The sequence below is a fragment of the Papio anubis genome, chromosome 18 (assembly GCF_008728515.1).
Source record: "Papio anubis isolate 15944 chromosome 18, Panubis1.0, whole genome shotgun sequence".
NCBI lineage: Eukaryota > Metazoa > Chordata > Mammalia > Primates > Cercopithecidae > Papio > Papio anubis.
In genome coordinates this window covers 31,272,262-31,288,876 of record NC_044993.1, presented here as the reverse complement: position 1 = coordinate 31,288,876, position 16,615 = coordinate 31,272,262, and the positions used below count along the sequence as shown (strand labels likewise).

The window sequence follows — 16,615 nt, the reverse complement described above, 5'->3', positions numbered from 1 at the left end:
CTACTTTTCCCACCAGAGGCGCCTGGCCCTGCCCGCCAGTCCTCAGGCCCACCCTGTCTCTGTCCACAGTGCCCTCAGCCAGCATGACCCGCCTGGCACGCTCCCGCACTGCATCCCTCACCAGTGCCAGCTCGGTGGATGGCAGCCGCCCACAGGCCTGCACCCACTCGGAGAGCAGCGAGGGGCTGGGCCAGGTCAACCACACCATGGAGGTGTCCTGTTGAAGCCCTCGATCCCGCTGACGACGCCCACCTGTCCGCTCACGTCGAGGCCCCACCACCATCCTTGCGCCGGCTCATGTTCCCTTTAGTTTATTTTTGTGAGGGCAAAGGGGAGGAAATGGGGTTCTGTTTGAAAAAAATGAGGGGATCTATCTTAGATACTTCAGCGGAACAGTCTCCAGGTGTTTTGAGGGGCTCACTCCTCCCCACCCCATCTCACTCTCCGTGGTAACTTGGCCGACTTGACCCCTCTCATCTCACTCCCTGCGGCCCAGGCACAGGAGGGCAGGGCCATAGGGAGGGAGATTCTCTAAGGATCCAGGCCATTCCTGGGTGAGCCCTTGGGCAGGCATGTTTGCAGATGGGAGAGGCTTCGAGAGGGTGGTTACTGGGCCCACAGGGGTGCAGGGCCAGCTCAGACACTGGAGTGGGAGCCCTGGGAGACCCCTTCCCCCACTCTCCACCAAGCACACCCGTTTCTGTCTCATAGCACATGTGACAATCATCTGGACAATAGCCACAAGGGGGCGCTCGGACCAGGCAGCCACTTTCCTGGTGCTCTCTGGGCCCAGCTGGTGCTGTAGGGCCAGGCAGGCAGGGTCGTCGGGGTTTCTCTGCCCAAGGAAGACAGAACATGGAGAACCGTGAGGGCAGGAACCCCACAGACCGTCCCTTCCAGCCCACACTCTGCCACCTCCTGGCCCTCTCCCATTTCTGAGCCAAGGCCTCCCCGAGGCAGAAGTTGCCTGGTCGTCTGTCCCCACAGTGACCTGACTGGGGGTGAGGGAGAAGGAAGAGAGAGCCCATGTGTGGCGTGTGTGCCCTGAGAACATCGTGGTGACTGCCTTTGGGAGCCCGCAGGTGGCCAGAGGCAGGGGTAGCTGAGTTCCTGGAGACCCCTTTTTTGCCCCCAGGTTCCCCAGAGGGCAATGCCATCAGTAGCAGTGTGGTGTTTCAGGCAGAGCTCTGGCCAGGCTGTGCCAGCGTGTCCTGGAAGCATCACTAAGGAAGAGAGAGTTTATTCAGTCAACTGGCCCAAGGCAGCGAGACTTCTACAGTCCCATACCCCATAGCCCCCTGGGCTGGGGCTTACTGGGGGCTGATGATTCTGGACACGAACAAGAGCCAGGTAGAGGAGAAAGGCTTCCCCCACACCCCAGCCCCCTGCTGTCCCCTGAAGCCCAGGACTGTGTTGTATGCTTTCCATCCACCCACCTTACCCTATAGCATCTTGCGGCCCAGAAACCAGAGCCATTTGTCTCAGACCCTCAATCAATGGTCACAAACCTCAAAACAGAGAGGGGAGAGAGCAATGAAAACATGAAGGGCTGTGGAGGGGGAGGGTTGTGGCGGGTGTTCTGAGGCTGAGAGGACACCTATATGCGTATTTCCTCTATACACATCACCCCCCTTCTGTAATCTTAAGCCATGACTAGCCTGGTGATGTGTTAGTTTGTCCCGAGTTCTACCCCCTCATGTGCTGCTTCTGAATACTGAATGTGACTGGTTGAAAGCTGGTAGAATTCATCCCTCTTACTGTAGATAGCACTGCAAATCCTGGAATTTTTTTTTGTTTTTTGCTGTGTTTCCAGATGAAATATCTATAAATATCTATACATTATATATATAGATATGTGTGTGTGTGTGTGTGTACATTGGGTCCTCCCATGTGTGGTGGTCCTCCGGAGGCTGTCTCTTTGGTCAAGGTGAACTTTTAATGTTTATTATTTTCTTCTCCGCACAAAGAGCCTAATTCTGTGTATTCTGGTGGCTGCTGTCATGAGATGACAAAATGTAAAACAAAACTCTAGTCAACGTAGAAAGAGTTAACTGTGCTGAAAAACTAATAAAGAACCTAAGAATTCCAGTGTGGTGATGCCATGCCCATCGTGGGAAGCTTTTGGAGTGACAGAATGTTTGGGCAGGGGCTGCTGGTGCTGCTTGGTTTGGGGTGAGGGTGCTAGGAGAGGATGGTCTCCACCCATCTTTCTATTTCCAGTACATGTCACATTATTTTACCAGTGAGAGGAGAGTGTGACAAACATTAAAAGCCTTATGTGCTAATTTCTGCTTAAACCCCTGACTCTGTGACAAAATACAATTCTCCTCAGCCAGGCGCGGTTGCTCAAGCCTGTAATCCCAGCACTTTGGGAGGCTGAGGCGGGCAGATCACTTGAGGCCAGCAGTTAAAGACCAGCCTGGGCAACATGGTGAAACCCTGTCTCTACTAAAAATACAAAAATTAGCCGGGTGTGGTGGCACGTGCCTGTAATCCCAGCTACTCAGGAGGCTGAAGCAGAAGAAGCTCTTGAACACGGGAGGCAGAGGTGGTAGTGAGCGGAGATCATGCCACTGCACTCCAGCCTGGGTGACAGAGTGAGACTCTGTCTCAAAATAAAAAACAAAATACAGCTCTCCAGAAAATGCCTTAAAAACAAAACAAAACACCCCTGCCCTCCAAATCTCTTGCCTGAGTCACTACATTCCTTCAAAGATAAATGACCTGTTCTTTGCCTTCTCCTAAACATACGATCATGTCTGACAGGGTTAATGATTATACTTCTGCAATCTATAACCAGATATACTTATCCCTAAACTTTGATATGATTTTACACATACTAAATCTTCAACTACATATAACCTAAACTAAAATACCCTGTTACAGCAGCCTCACAAGATTACTCCTGGGCTACAGGCCTCAGTCTATAGTCCTCAGTAAGGCTTCTAAATAAAACTAATTTTAATTATTTAAAAGCTTAATATTTTTTCTTTAGTCAACATACCAGTCCTTACATTAATCCTACAGGGTAGGTATTATCTTAGTTTCGCAGGTGAGGAGACTAAGCTTCAGGAAAAAGGATCTGCCTTAATAATAGACCAGGCCGGGCGCGATGGCTCACGCCTGTAATCCTAGCACTTTGGGAAGCCGAGGCGGGCGGATTGCCTGAGCTCAGGAGTTCGAGACCAGCCTGAGCAACGCGGTGAAACCCCGACCCTACTAAAAATAAATACAAAAAATGAGCTGGGCGTGGCAGCCTACGCCTGTAGTCCCAGCTACTCGGGAGGCTAAGGCAGAATTGCTTGAACCCGGGAGGTGGAGGTTGCAGTGAGCCGAGACTGCACCACGCACTCCAGCCTGGGCGACAGATCGAGACTCCGTCTCCCCACCTCCCCAAAAAAGAGAAAAAAAAAAAAAAACACTGAGTGTTGAGCTCCGGCGTTGCTTGGTTTCAAAACCCATTCCTGTAACCTCGTTTATTTATTCACAGCCTCGTTTTCTTAAATTTAACATCATGCTACTTCCCCAGGTTTAACCACCATTTGTTTTATTCATTTATTTACCCAATAGGTAGATATTGAGTCCTTACTATGTCAGCTAATAAAACCCACCACGTGCTATGCAGTAGATTAAAAAACGAGGATGTACTGGCAAATAAGGGTAGAGAGGATCTATTCTAGATCCAGGAGCCCTCTAGGCCACGCTATTCCGAAACACACACGAAAACTGCTCTGAACGCATACCACCAGTAAAACGATTCCATGGCCATCGGTAACAAGGAGTCGAGATCAGGAGGTCGCTGGCCGCCCAGATGCGTCGCTCACCACCGGCCGGCCGCCAGACCCTCGGCTTCCGATCCAGAAACCGTATTTTGTTCCTACACCCAGACCGCAAGAAGCCTCAGCCCTCGGGGACAAACCAAAGGCCAGGGTTGTACCTGGCTCAGAACCAGGCTCCAAGCGGCACGGGACGCTCCTTCTGCACTCTGACCGCGCGAGTGCAATTGGAGATCCTGGACTCAAGATGTTTTCAGTAGGAACGATTCCAGCCGGCGCTAACACCGGCCGGTCTGCAGCGTGGACCCCAAAACAGGCACCACGTGGTTCCGGCGCCGGGGCGGGGCCAGAGACGCCGGAAGTGGCCGCGCGCTCCACGGGCCCACCGGGCGGCGCGCTTTCAGACCATGGCGACCCAGACGAAGCGCCCACGGGTGAGTGGCGGGTGCGGGGTCCAGCCTTCTCCTTCGCGCCTCACCCCTCCTCCGCCCGCAGGGCCATGCGCCTGCGCCCCCTCCGCTCCCTCCCGCGGGTCCCGCGCCCCTCTCCACTCGTCCCCACCTCCACCCAAAGCCCGTTCTGCGCGCGCGCGTCGCGGTCTCCTGCCGTTCCCAGCGGGCTCTCTGGGGCCGGGCCTGGTCACTGCGCGCACTTATCTCAGGTGGCGGGGCCTGTGGACGGCGGCGACCCGGATCCTGTGGCCGGCTTCCTGAACTGGTGCCGGCGGGTGGGGCTGGAGCTGAGTCCCAAGGTGAGCGAGCGAGCCGGCGGGCGGAGGACCCGCGGCGGGGCGCGGGCTGCCCTGACCAGCCCTCCTCCGGCTCAGGTGGCGGTCAGCCGGCAGGGCACGGTGGCCGGCTACGGCATGGTGGCTCGGGAGAGCGTGCAGGCCGGAGAGCTGCTGTTCGTGGTACCGCGGGCCGCGCTCCTGTCGCAGCACACCTGCTCCATTGGCGGCCTGCTGGAGCGAGGTGGGCACGGCGGCGGGCTAGGGCTCTGGGGCTGGGCGGGGCGGGCCCGCGAAGCCGCGCCGGGGCGCTCACACCTGTGTCTCCCTCAGAGCGAGGCGCGCTGCAGAGCCAGTCGGGCTGGGTGCCATTGCTGCTGGCGCTCCTCCACGAGCTGCAGGCCCCGGCCTCACGCTGGAGGCCGTACTTTGCGCTCTGGCCCGAGCTGGGCCGCTTGGAGCACCCGATGTTCTGGTGAGAACTTTGGGAGGGGTTGGGGAACGCCTGCACCGTAGCCTGCTGCAGGAAGTTTCCCCGCCACCCGCCCCTGCACCAGTCCTGCCCAGTAAAGTGTGTGAAGGGATGAAGGGAACCTGGGTGTGGGTGTCCCTGCAGGCCAGAGGAGGAGCGCCGGTGCCTGCTGCAGGGCACAGGCGTACCTGAGGCCGTGGAGAAGGATTTGGCCAACATCCGCAGCGAGTACCACTCCATCGTGCTGCCCTTCATGGAAGCCCACCCCGATCTCTTCAGCCTCAGGGTTCGCTCCCTAGAACTCTACCATCAGCTCGTGGCCCTTGTGATGGCCTATAGGTCAGTGGGTGGGGCCTCTGAGGACGGAACCCTTTTGTTTAGAACTGTAGAGAGGGACAAAAGGGGAAGAACAATGAAATCCACCCCCAATCCCTCACCCAAGACAGGACCTTAGCCAGGTTCTGTCAATGGCAGCTTTCAGGAACCACTGGAAGAGGAGGAGGATGAAAAGGAGCCCAACTCCCCAGTGATGGTGCCTGCTGCAGACATACTAAACCACTTAGCCAATCACAATGCCAATTTAGAATATTCTGCGGTGAGTGGAGTTCTTATTGGTGCCCTAAGCATGATTCAAGCCATTGTGTCTTAGGCTCCATTCTCTTACTAATGCTACAAAATGAGTAGGTGAAATCAGCTCCTCCTGTATGTACTTTTAGTGTGCTTATTACTGTAGAATCATTTGAATGCAAAACATTTTAAAGTCCTCAAAGTAAGTTGGGGTTAACCCTCTGATAAACTATACTACCATCATTTATTTAGTGCTAGAGATTGGGTGGTCTGCATAGCCATGTTTCATTCCCTGCTGGCTGATCACATCAGTGAGCCCAGACTGTGTGTGGCTCTGTGGATAGCAGTCTGGAACAGTGATAGTCTCCGTGTTTTGTAGGGATGAGGACATTCACAGGCCAGAGGTCTAAGATGATCCTAGAACTGGTATAAAGCTGTGTTTTTACCAGCTCTGTTCTATACGGAAAGTTGCCTGAAAAGATGACACATTTATAGGATCGAAAATTAGTTAAGTATGGTTATTTCTTAATCCTTGCCTCCATTTTCCTTTCCCACTTTGATATGCGAAAGTTTCATTCCCCCACCCCACCCTGCGCCGAGGAGTCTTGCTGTGTCACCCAGGCTGGAGTGCAGTGGCGTGATCTCAGCTCACTACAACTTCCGCCTCCCGGGTTCAAGCAATTCTCCCTGCTTCAACCTCCCAAGTAGCTGGGATTACAGGCTCCCGCCACCATGCCCGGCTAATTTTTGTATTTTTTAGTAGTGACAGCGTTTCGCCATGTTGGCCAGGCTGGTCTTGGAACTCCTGGCCTCAGGTGATCCACCCACCTTGGCCTCCAAAAGTGCTGGGATTACAGGTGTGAGCCACCGCACCCGGCCAAAAATTTCATTTTTAAAGCTAGCAACTTTTTAAGTGCTGAAGAGGACTGTGCAGAAATCCACCCACTTAAACATGAAGCTGGCCTTTGAAAGTTAGCCTAACCCTTTTTTGTTTCACAGTTCAGGGTCTAACAGGAACTAAAGGTAGAACTTTGGTAGCTAACAGCATCAGTCCCATGGCTGAACTACACCTGCTAAAGGCTCTTAAGTGGAAGTAATCTTCATGGGGCTGGCCCGTGAAAGGCATGGCCCCAGCTTCTCCCTTTCACCTCAGAATTGTCTTCGGATGGTAGCCACTCAGCCCATTCCTAAAGGCCATGAGATTTTCAACACTTATGGGCAAATGGCTAACTGGCAACTGATTCATATGTACGGTTTTGTTGAACCATATCCTGACAACACGGATGACACAGCTGACATTCAGATGGTGACAGTTCGTGAGGCAGCATTACAGGGTGAGTGTATTGTTAACTCAATATTTGACACTGATGGTGTGTCTGTACCCACACCTCAGGTTAAACAGCTTTGCTAAATAGCAGTTGACTTTGTAGACTGGGTGGCAGACTAAAGAGAAAATGAGCCATTGGGTGTACTGAGCCTTTCACATTGCTATTTCATCTACAGGAACAAAAACTGAAGCTGAAAGGCTCCTAGCGTATGAGCGCTGGGATTTCCTATGCAAACTGGAGATGGTAGGGGAAGAAGGCGCCTTTGTGATAGGGAGGGAGGAGGTGCTAACTGAAGAGGAGCTGATCACCACACTAAAGGTAAAGGGCTGAAAATGGCCATTTAATGCTGATAATCTAAGTATTTAAAGCAAAACAGCTAGAAGATGAAATGTGGGGTTTTTAATAAATGCTAAGATGGGTTTAATCTCCTGAATCATTTTGGAAGTACAAAAGTAGTACATCCTAATTAAAGGGCTCTGTGGTTGTTTCTAGGTACTGTGCATGCCTGCTGAGGAGTTCAGAGAGCTTAAAGACCAGGATGGAGGGGGAGATAATAAAAGGGAAGAGGGCAGCCTGACGATCACAAATATTCCCAAGCTCAAAGCATCGTGGAGACAGCTGCTACGAAACAGTGTTCTATTGACCTTACAGACCTATGCCACAGACTTAAAAACTGACCAAGATTTACTCAGTAATAAGGAAGTCTATGCCCAACTCAGCTGGAGGGAACAGCAAGCCTTACAGGTTCGCTATGGTCAGAAGATGATCTTACATCAGTTGTTGGAACTGACACAAGTTGGCAGTTTCCCTGTTCCCTGAAGGAACAGCAATAAGAACTTTTATTCTAAGCTAGTACTCATTGATGTTTGAAAAAGGGAAAATTTGGAAGTAGCAAACGTGGTGTGCTAGGATAAACTGAGGTAAGGGTGATGTGTTTTAGGATTGAGAACAGCAGACTTGGGAATCACTGCTAATTGTTAAAGCATGTTACAGCTATTTTATTCTGTTTTAACCAAAGCCAGTGGAAATATGGTAGTAATAGGTCTTCTTGTTGTGTTTCAGCATTTCATAATAGACTTTGGAGGTAGACCCTGGTTTAAATCTAAGTCTAGTTTGAGGAAATCACTTAACCTTTATTTAAAAGACTGGATTTAATAAGCTGTGTAACTGGCACTCAATGATCAGTTACCCGAAGTTCACTCTAGATGGCACAAACCACCCCTCAGGGAATAAACCCTAAGACATCACTCATGGAGGACTTCAATTATTTAATTTTGAACTATTTTGTCCTCTCTGGCTGTAAAACTTGACAGTCATGAAAGGTAAGGCAAATTTTAAGTGGGTTAAGTTTTAAAATACACATCTACTCATTTTCTTTAAAAAGAAAAAATACCAAAATACCTGGGGGGTATTAAAACTAGGCATTTTAAATTCTGTTTAACCAGAGAAACCTGCTCCAGCGATTTTCCAGTGTTGAAATAGGAAGAAAAATAGTTTCCTTAAACATGCCAGCTTAGTGGGAATGACCTATCATTCAGCAAGTAGTTGATGGTCCCCCATGGCCCCAAGGTTTGCAAGGCTGGACTGTCCACTTTTCCTCCTCACTACCAGCACTGGCTGCTGCTACTGAGAAAGGCACAGTGGACTCGTGTGTGTCATGACTTTAATGGTTAGCTACAGTATGCATACACATACAAGAAGTAGGGGAGCTGAAGCCCGGGAAAAGGCTACAAAATACAGCACAGGGACCAATACATTTGCAAAACATTCAAAACCCTTATAAAAGGGGCTGTATTGGTCCTTTCAACTTTGTCATTATTCAGCTTAGCCTGTATGGCCATTCATTGGGGTAATGGGGAGAACAATTAATGAGATTTGGTTCCCTTTCCTATATTCCCACTGTTTTTAAGTTTCAGAAGAGGGATGTAGGGGGTAGGCTTTAGGCCTGGTCTAGTTTCCCTTTATATAAAGAGCTGACCCCCATCTCACGCAGCTGAGGTGTGTAATCCCCAAAATAAGTAAGATGGTACAAATGCAGTGAGCTTTGGAATGGGTTTGGGTAGAGAAAAACAGAAATTCATGGGATTCCAATTGTGAGCCCTTCCCATGTTCCCAGACGTATCAAATTCTAGCACATCCACATTTTTAATAACTTAGTGATTTTTAAGGTCCCCTGTCCACATTAAAAAAATAAGTTACATAATATTCAAACTGGCTTTTTGCTATTCTTTGGGACACCAGGAATGTCAGAGGACATGGAGCTATGCCCTCAGACAAGTGCATGGCATCAGCTGCCTCTTTATTACAAGGTACCAGTTTATGTACTTGCCTTGGACACAGCTTGCACAAAGCCAAGAAGTTCCAGACAAAGGTTTTCTCTTTCATGTATTTACACAAGTTCAAAATGATATTCACAGCATCTTCTAAATTTTGGCCAAGAGTCAAAAAAATGCATTTAAACTTTGGAACGTGCCCACATAAGACAGGAGGCTGATCCCAACAGTAGTTGGGGCAGATACCCGCAAACCAAAGGGCTGGGAAAGTCAGGAAGAGCTGAAAGGATTCTTCAGGTTGTGAACTCGGTGCAGTGAGACCTCTAGGCTGACACACGTACAACGGAGATGCAGTTTCATCTAACTGGCACCTGTCCCTTCCATTACTTGCTGGGCCTGCTTCTGTCCCATGCAGCACTGTGCGACCGACTGGAATAACCTGAAGGATGAAGACAGTTACAAATCTCTGATTAAAGAGTAGGCCTAACAATACCCTGCATCTCATTCAACTACTAATCACTGACCCAACCTAGAGACAAATAAGGTTTTCAGTCTCCAGTCTCATTCCTAGACAATTAAAAATTACTTTGAACTCACTTTTCGATTTCTGGGGCACAGTGTACAAATTCATGGTTCCAGAACTTAAACGCTGGGTTTTTAATCAGCTCAATGAAGGTAATAAGAAGACCCCAAGGATGTGGCCTATTTACAATCAACCGTTCCAAGAGAACTCTGGGAAAGGGGAGAAAAGAGCTAGTTAATGCAGAGAAGCATACAAATTCATGATGATTCTTCCATTACCCTTTTTTTCTAACTTCTCCCTGATTACTAAACCACAGGCAAAAGTTTTCACCTTTAGTAGTAAAGACAGATGGATTAATCAATATACTCCAAATGGCATGGGATGGAATACCTGGGTTTGAACCTTGCTCTTAGCCCTAGAAGACTAAGTATTAATGTCAAGTGCAGATAATGGTATCTACCTCAGAACTGTTCAGAATAAGGGGTGATGGGGGAGAGGAAGCCACATAAAGCCCAGAGTACATGGCACACAAAGTTAGTACAAAAAGTAGTAATTTCCAGAATAAGCTCCCAGGCCAGGCATAGTGGCTCATGCCTGTAATCCCAGCACTTTGGGAGGCTGAGGCAGGTGGATCACCTGAGGTCAGGAGTTCAAGACCAACCTGGCCAACATAGTGAAACCATGTCTCTGCTACAAATACAAAAATTAGGCATGGTGGCACATGCCTGTAATCGCAGCAGTCGGAGGCTGAGGCAGGAGAATCACTTGAACCTGGTAGGTGGGAAGTTGTGGTGGGCCGAGATCATGCCACTATACTCCAGCCTAGGTGACAGAGACTCTGTCTCAAATAAATAAGCAAGCAAGCTCACTCTCAATGAAAAGTAAGGAAATAGAAAATAAGAATTCTAACACTGCAGGCTGGACGCGGTGGCTCACGCCTGTAATCCCAGTACTCTGGGAGGCTGAGACGGGTGGATCACAAGGTCAGGAATTCAAGACCAGCCTGGCCAAGATGGTGAAACCCCGTCTCTACTAAAAATGCAACAAATTAACCAGGCGTGGTGGCAGGTGCCTATAATCCCAGCTACTCAGGAGGCTGAGGCAGAGAACTGCTTGAACCCAGGAGGAAGAGGTTGTAGAGAGCCGACATTGAGGCACTGCACTCCAGCCTGGGCGACAAAGTGAGACTGTCTCAAAAGAATTCTAACATTGCTAGTGCACGTGTAAATTGGTAAAATTTTTCTGAATGCCAGTATTGGCTTTTATATCCTTTCACATACCAACTGTACATGAAGCAAAACAAAGATTACAAGCCCAAGGAGACTTACTGCAGCTTTATATAAACAAAATGGATCATCATCATCTAAGCATCCAATAAGATTAAATTTTAGTACACAAAGGAATACCATATTTAGCATCATAGGTATTATTAGGCAAATGAGCAAGTTTTAAGAGTGTAGCCCAATTTTTAAAGTGTTTGTGTGTGTGTGTGTGTGTGTATATATATATCACAATCTCTCTAATGCTATATATAGTCTAGGCAATCCGGCAACAGATTCCTAACTATTGTTATTTCCTGTTATTGCTACCGCTTTCAACCCAGAGGTAATGAGGAAAAGTCCAAGGTCCTTAACACAGTCTTCCATAGGCATGCATGATTTAGGACTGGTTATCACCACCAACTCAGAGAAACTCCTGACCTTTAATCAAAATATGCCTTGTGATGTAAACTACTTTTCATTTAAGCCATGATTACGATTTATAATTCTCTACTTGTGATACATGTTCATCAGAATGAGTATTAGGAGGGCAGCAACCATCCCCATTTTGCTCACAATTGTATCCCACACTTAACACATTATTGGACATGTAAAAGATTTTCACTGAAGGCCAGGTGCAGTGGCTCACACCTGTAATGCCAGCATTTTGGGAGGCTGAGGTGGGCGGATCACTTGAGGTCAGAAGTTCAAGACCAGCCTGGCCAACATGGTGAAACCCCGTCTCTACTAAAATACAAAAATTAGCTGGGCATGGTGGCGGGTGCCTGGAATCCCAGCTACTTGAGAGGCTACGGCACGAGAAAGGTTGAACCTGGGAGGTGGAGGTTGCATTGAGCCAAGATCGCACCATTGCATTCCAGACTCAGTGACAGAGCAACACTCCATCTCCCAAAAAAAAAAAAAAAAACACCCAAACCAACCAAACAATAGATTTTCACTGAACACTGAAAGCATAGAGAATTAAAAAAAAAAAAAAAAAAAAGAATTTAAGATGAAAGGAAGAAAACCCTTTTGAAGCATTTAAAAAATAAGCTGCTTTCTTACCTTGTGATCTGTTCTTGGATGGCTTCCGTATTGGCCTCTGCAAAAAGGTACAGCATGGTGCAACTGAAGTAGTGAGTGTGGCTATTTGGGTACCGGAGCTGATTTGCAATTGCATTCAAAAAGAGATAGCGACCTAGAAATTAAGAAACCTCGACTTAGGACTTAGTCTGAAAGGCCAACATGGGAAAACAGTTCTAACTGGCTAGAGTTTGGGTTTCTGACAGAGGCTTTCAAATTAATCTTTGGTTTAAAGCAGTGGTTCTCGGGACCCCAAAGAGTTCTCATTTCTGTGAGTTTTATTTCAGTATTTTCCACATTAGAAATTAGGTTTTTTTAAATATTCATTTTTAAAAACAGACCCACTATATGCTAATATAAGTAACATGAACTATTTTCTGGTGACACTCATCACTACGTTTTTCTACATTTTGCAGATCTCTAAGTCTTGCTTAATAAAAGACAACTGGATTTTCATTTCTGCTTCTGTGTTCAACTTGTCACAGTATATTTCATGTAACCTCTGAGAAATTCAACTGTACACATGACAGAATAGACCCAAAAATGTAAATGTTGTTTTATGATGAAAACAGTTTTGGGCCGGGCGGGGTGGCTCACGCCTGTAATCCCAGCACTTTGGGAGGCTGAGCCAAGTGGATCACTTGAGATGAGGGGCTCAAGAACAGCCTGGCCAACATGGTGAAACCCCATCTCTACTAAAAATACAGAAAAATAAGCTGGGCGTGATGGCACGTGCCTGTAATCCCAGCTCCTCGGGGCTGAGGCAGGAGAATCACCTGAACCCAGGAGGCGGAAGTTGTGGTGAGCCGATATTTAGCCACTGTCTTCCAGCCTGGGTAAGACAGCAAGACTCTATTGCTTTAAAAACAAAACAAAACAAGAAACGGTTTTGACCTCACAGCCCTCCTAAAAAGGTCTTGACACCCTAAGGGTACCCAGCCCACATTTTGAGAACCTAAACTACATCGGAGTAAGTATTATCTTAATTTGGTTTGGTTGTCTGCCTCTGCTTGACATTACTCGTGTTTGTGAGTCTATCACAGTGACACGTTTCTCTAAAGGCTTCCGTCCTTTCATTGCCGAGCTCTGGACGTGATGGTATTCAATTTTGTTATATCTTGAATTTAAGCTGTCTTAAATCCATCCCACATACAGGCATGCAGCATATATGCAACAATAATGTATCTCTCAAGAATCAATAAGCAAAGTTAAAGAGTAGTGTCCCCCTAAAATATATGTATGCAAAAACTGGACAGGACTGCACAACTAGTTAGCACCTAACTGGGGTCTCTATTATATAAGATACACATAGAGGACCAAAAGAAATGTAGGTCAAGCGGAAAAGCTGCAACCTGCAACAGGAGTTATACTGTGAGCTTTTTGCAGAACAGGAAAGTCCTATTTATTAATCTTTATACATGAACATTTAACAAGATACCTGCCAAACAGGCACCAATAAAAATGCTATTATATAAGGCAGCCTAACAAAACAATGTAACAAGAGCCTATGTTTAAAGGGACTTTAAGTTTATTTTCACACTGAAAAACTTCAGTCACATACACCAAAACTGATACTGCATGATTCTGGATAATTCTTTCCTTTATGCTTTTTTGTATTTTCTGCACTGAGCAGATAATGTCCAATTAAAGATAAAATAATCAGCCAGACCTGTAAATAATATACTGACAGAACATTCCTTCAACTATTGTGGCTTGAAGCATTTTTACATTTTTGTGATCAGACTGTAGCAAAAAGCACAGAGAACTCTACTCTGAAAACTGGCAGGCTTCACTCACCCTCAGTGTCCAAGTCCACAGCCAAATTCTGGAAGATATCCATGTGTGCTGAGTGAGTGATGGTGCTCATTGAAGGCGTGCTGCCCTTGTTGTGGATGTGTGCAATGGCCTGAGTCCCGACATAGAGCACCAGTGCATTGATGAGCTGGAGGTTGTAGCGATTCCCAGGTTCATTGGATACCTTAAAATGAGCAAAACAGAACTCTTTATGCTTACTCCTGCAGAGGACCAATTCTAGCACCAGTATTTCTAAACCCTTCTTACACCTTCATGGAAAGGCTGAACATTCACGGTGATTCACTTGCTCGAATTTTTGAGATTATTTAACAAATACACAGATGCTCCAAAGGTGGTTGTATCAGTAAGAGAAATGTGATTTCCCTCAGAAAGCCAAAGCTTCTATCACTGTACTCAAGGCACAACTCTAAAGTTTATAAAATCAAAATATGCACTGTGTCAATTAAAGATTTGGAGAGAAAGTTGTAGTTGCATGGCATATACAGATTGTAAATATATAACTTTCAAAATACCCTACAGAGAAATGTAAATCAGCATCCACATATTCAGAAAAACCCTGGAAGTACCAACAGCTAATGACTGTCAGTGGTCTACTCTTATAGGGCTGTCTTGTCCAAAGCTGTAGCAAAGTATCACTGATGAAATGAACTAGTAAAATACATAAATCCAGTTAACCTCACCCAACTGATGGAAATGACAATAAAAGACTAACTCCCAAATGGACCACACACAGAACCATACATAGAAAGTGCTTTCTATGGAAGACATAGCTAAGTTTTAAGCCAAACCAATTAACCTGTAGGTTGCTGCGCAGATCAGACAGAAAAGTGACTGGTGATCGAGTTTTAAGATAGGAATCCAAATCCTTTTTGAACTGAGGTGGCATTACTCCAGTGAAATTGGTGAGAATCCGGGGAGCAATGTTAATTTCACTCAACATGTCCACCTGCCACAGATAAAATGCAAGAATCACAAGCAGAGTCATTTTTATTAGTAAATTACATCTATGCTAAAAAGTGATGGGACTGTTTTTCTAAAACTAGATACACTATAAATGCCTTGAAGGGCACAGCTGCCACATTTTATTACTTTAATCAGTCTTTCTTTCTTTAGAAGAATCTTGGTACAAAATGATAAAAATTTCTCACTCCATAATGTTTTTCCTTTCCAGAAGCAAGATACCTTTTGGGCAAAGGTCTAATTTGCACAACTGACTGACTTTTCCTGGACTTGGATTTCAAAATAATAATCCAGAATAACATTCCTCACTCACCAAGAGTCTTTGAAAAGAAGCCCCAGCAAGACATCACACTTATTCCTTTTAAAAAAAAAAAAAAAATGAAGCCAGGCGCGGTGGCTTACGCCTGTAATCCCAGCACTTTGGGAGGCTGAGGCGGGTGGATCACCTGAGGTTCAGAGTTCGAGACCACCCTGACCAACATGGAGAAACCCCATCTCTACTAAAAATACAAAATTAGCTGGGTGTGGTGCCTGTAATCGCAGCTGCTCGGCAGGCTGAGGCAGGAGAATCGCTTGAACCCCGGAGGCAGAGGTTGCAGTGAGCCGGAGATCGCGCCATTGCACTCCAGCCTGGGCAACGAGCGAAACTCTGTCTCAAAACAAAAACAAACAAATGCATGTGACAGAGTAGAGACTACATTTAAACTATAGCTGGGCTCTTCTAGTGGTGTGCACCTCTAGTCCCAGCTACTCTGGAGGCTGAGGCAGGAGGACAGCTTGAGCACAGGAGCCTGAGGCTGAAGTGCACTATGTTCGCACCTGTGAATAGTCACTGCCCTTCAGTCTGGGCAACACAGCGAGAACCCCCTCTCTTAAACAAACTATAGTAGCCATGTCAGGGTGTTGAGATTTTAAGTGGTCCTCTCTCTCCTTTATTCCAATGACTTAAAAAAATACAGTGGGTTCTCCATACCCTTAGGTTCCATATCCAATTAACCTCAAATAGAAAATACGGAGGATGAAGGTAGAGGCAGATGATGGGGTCAATAAAAAATAATACAACAATAAAGGCCGGGTGTGGTGGCTCATGCCTGTAATCCCAGCACTCTGGGAGGTCAGGGCAGGCAGATCATGAGGGCAGGAGTTTGAGACCAGCCTAGCCAACTAGTGAAACCCCGTCACTACTAAAAATACAAAAAAAAAATTAGCCAGGCATGGTGGCGGGCACCTATAGTACCAGCTGCTTGGGAGGCTGAGGCAGGAAAATCACTGGACCCAAGGAGGCAGAGGTTGCAGTGAGCCGAGATTGCACCACTGCACTTCAGCCTGGGCAAAAGAGCAAGACTCCGTCTCAAAATAAATAAATAAATAAATAATAAAATAATACAATTAAAAAACACAAATTTTAGTAAGTTACTAATATAGTTTAAAATAGTTATTTCCATAATAGCATTACACTACATTAGGTATCATAAGCAATACAGATGTCATTTAAGGGGATACACAAAGGTTATATGCCACTTTACATACGAGACTTAAGCTTACTTAAAATTCGATGTCCCAGTGGGTCCTAGAATCAATCCTCCAAGAACAGCAAGGGACCAAGGAACAACTCGCACAAGCACACAGATACACAAAACTGTGAAATATGGAGACTATGGCAGGGCGTGGTGGCTCACGCCTGTAATCCCAGCATTTTAGGAGGCCAAGGCAGGCAGATCACTTGAGGTCAGGAGCTTGAAACCAACCTGGCTAACAAGGCGAAACCCCATATCTACTAAACACATACAAAAATTAGCCAGGTGTGGTGGCGCGTGCCTGTAATCCCAGCT

General features: G+C 46.8%; 3 protein-coding genes across 29 annotated transcripts in view; 2 read left to right on the top strand and 1 right to left on the bottom strand.

Annotated features, from left to right (window-relative positions):
• Window positions 1-2,088, top strand: part of NDRG4 (NDRG family member 4) — a 50,885-nt gene extending 48,797 nt beyond the window's left edge. For all 13 annotated transcript variants that reach the window (XM_003916972.3, XM_009196562.2, XM_009196555.4 and 10 more), the window contains one exon: window positions 70-2,088. In XM_003916972.3, coding sequence (XP_003917021.1) covers window positions 70-224 — 155 coding nt within the window. In that variant the 3' untranslated portion in view covers window positions 225-2,088. The remainder of the gene's footprint in view (window positions 1-69) is intronic.
• A 1,273-nt stretch (window positions 2,089-3,361) lies between these two features.
• On the top strand, window positions 3,362-9,075 carry SETD6 (SET domain containing 6, protein lysine methyltransferase). 8 transcript variants are annotated; one of them, XM_003916973.5, is made up of 9 exons: window positions 4,100-4,210; window positions 4,438-4,527; window positions 4,603-4,747; window positions 4,837-4,978; window positions 5,120-5,314; window positions 5,450-5,570; window positions 6,696-6,876; window positions 7,046-7,188; window positions 7,363-9,073. In XM_003916973.5, the coding sequence occupies exons 1-9, from the start codon at window positions 4,184-4,186 to the stop codon at window positions 7,687-7,689; spliced, it is 1,371 nt and encodes a 456-aa protein (XP_003917022.1). In that variant the 5' UTR covers window positions 4,100-4,183; the 3' UTR covers window positions 7,690-9,073. The 8 variants fall into 8 exon arrangements, 4 of the variants coding, with proteins under 4 accessions (XP_031514046.1, XP_017808898.2, XP_009194815.1 ...); XM_017953409.3 differs by having other exon boundaries at window positions 3,395-4,527; XM_009196551.4 differs by having other exon boundaries at window positions 4,099-4,210; window positions 4,438-4,747.
• A 166-nt stretch (window positions 9,076-9,241) lies between these two features.
• Window positions 9,242-16,615, bottom strand: part of CNOT1 (CCR4-NOT transcription complex subunit 1) — a 46,522-nt gene continuing 39,148 nt past the window's right edge. For 5 of the 8 annotated variants that reach the window (XM_031658180.1, XM_031658179.1, XM_031658181.1 and 2 more), the window contains 5 exons: window positions 14,620-14,769; window positions 13,806-13,986; window positions 11,991-12,123; window positions 9,741-9,875; window positions 9,243-9,582 (listed from right to left, as the gene is read on the bottom strand). In XM_031658180.1, coding sequence (XP_031514040.1) covers window positions 9,504-9,582; window positions 9,741-9,875; window positions 11,991-12,123; window positions 13,806-13,986; window positions 14,620-14,769 — 678 coding nt within the window. In that variant the 3' untranslated portion in view covers window positions 9,243-9,503. Of the gene's footprint in view, window positions 9,583-9,740; window positions 9,876-11,990; window positions 12,124-13,805; window positions 13,987-14,619; window positions 14,770-16,615 lie in introns of all 8 variants that reach the window. The other 3 variants (XM_031658184.1, XM_031658183.1, XM_031658178.1) reach the window with 2 other exon arrangements.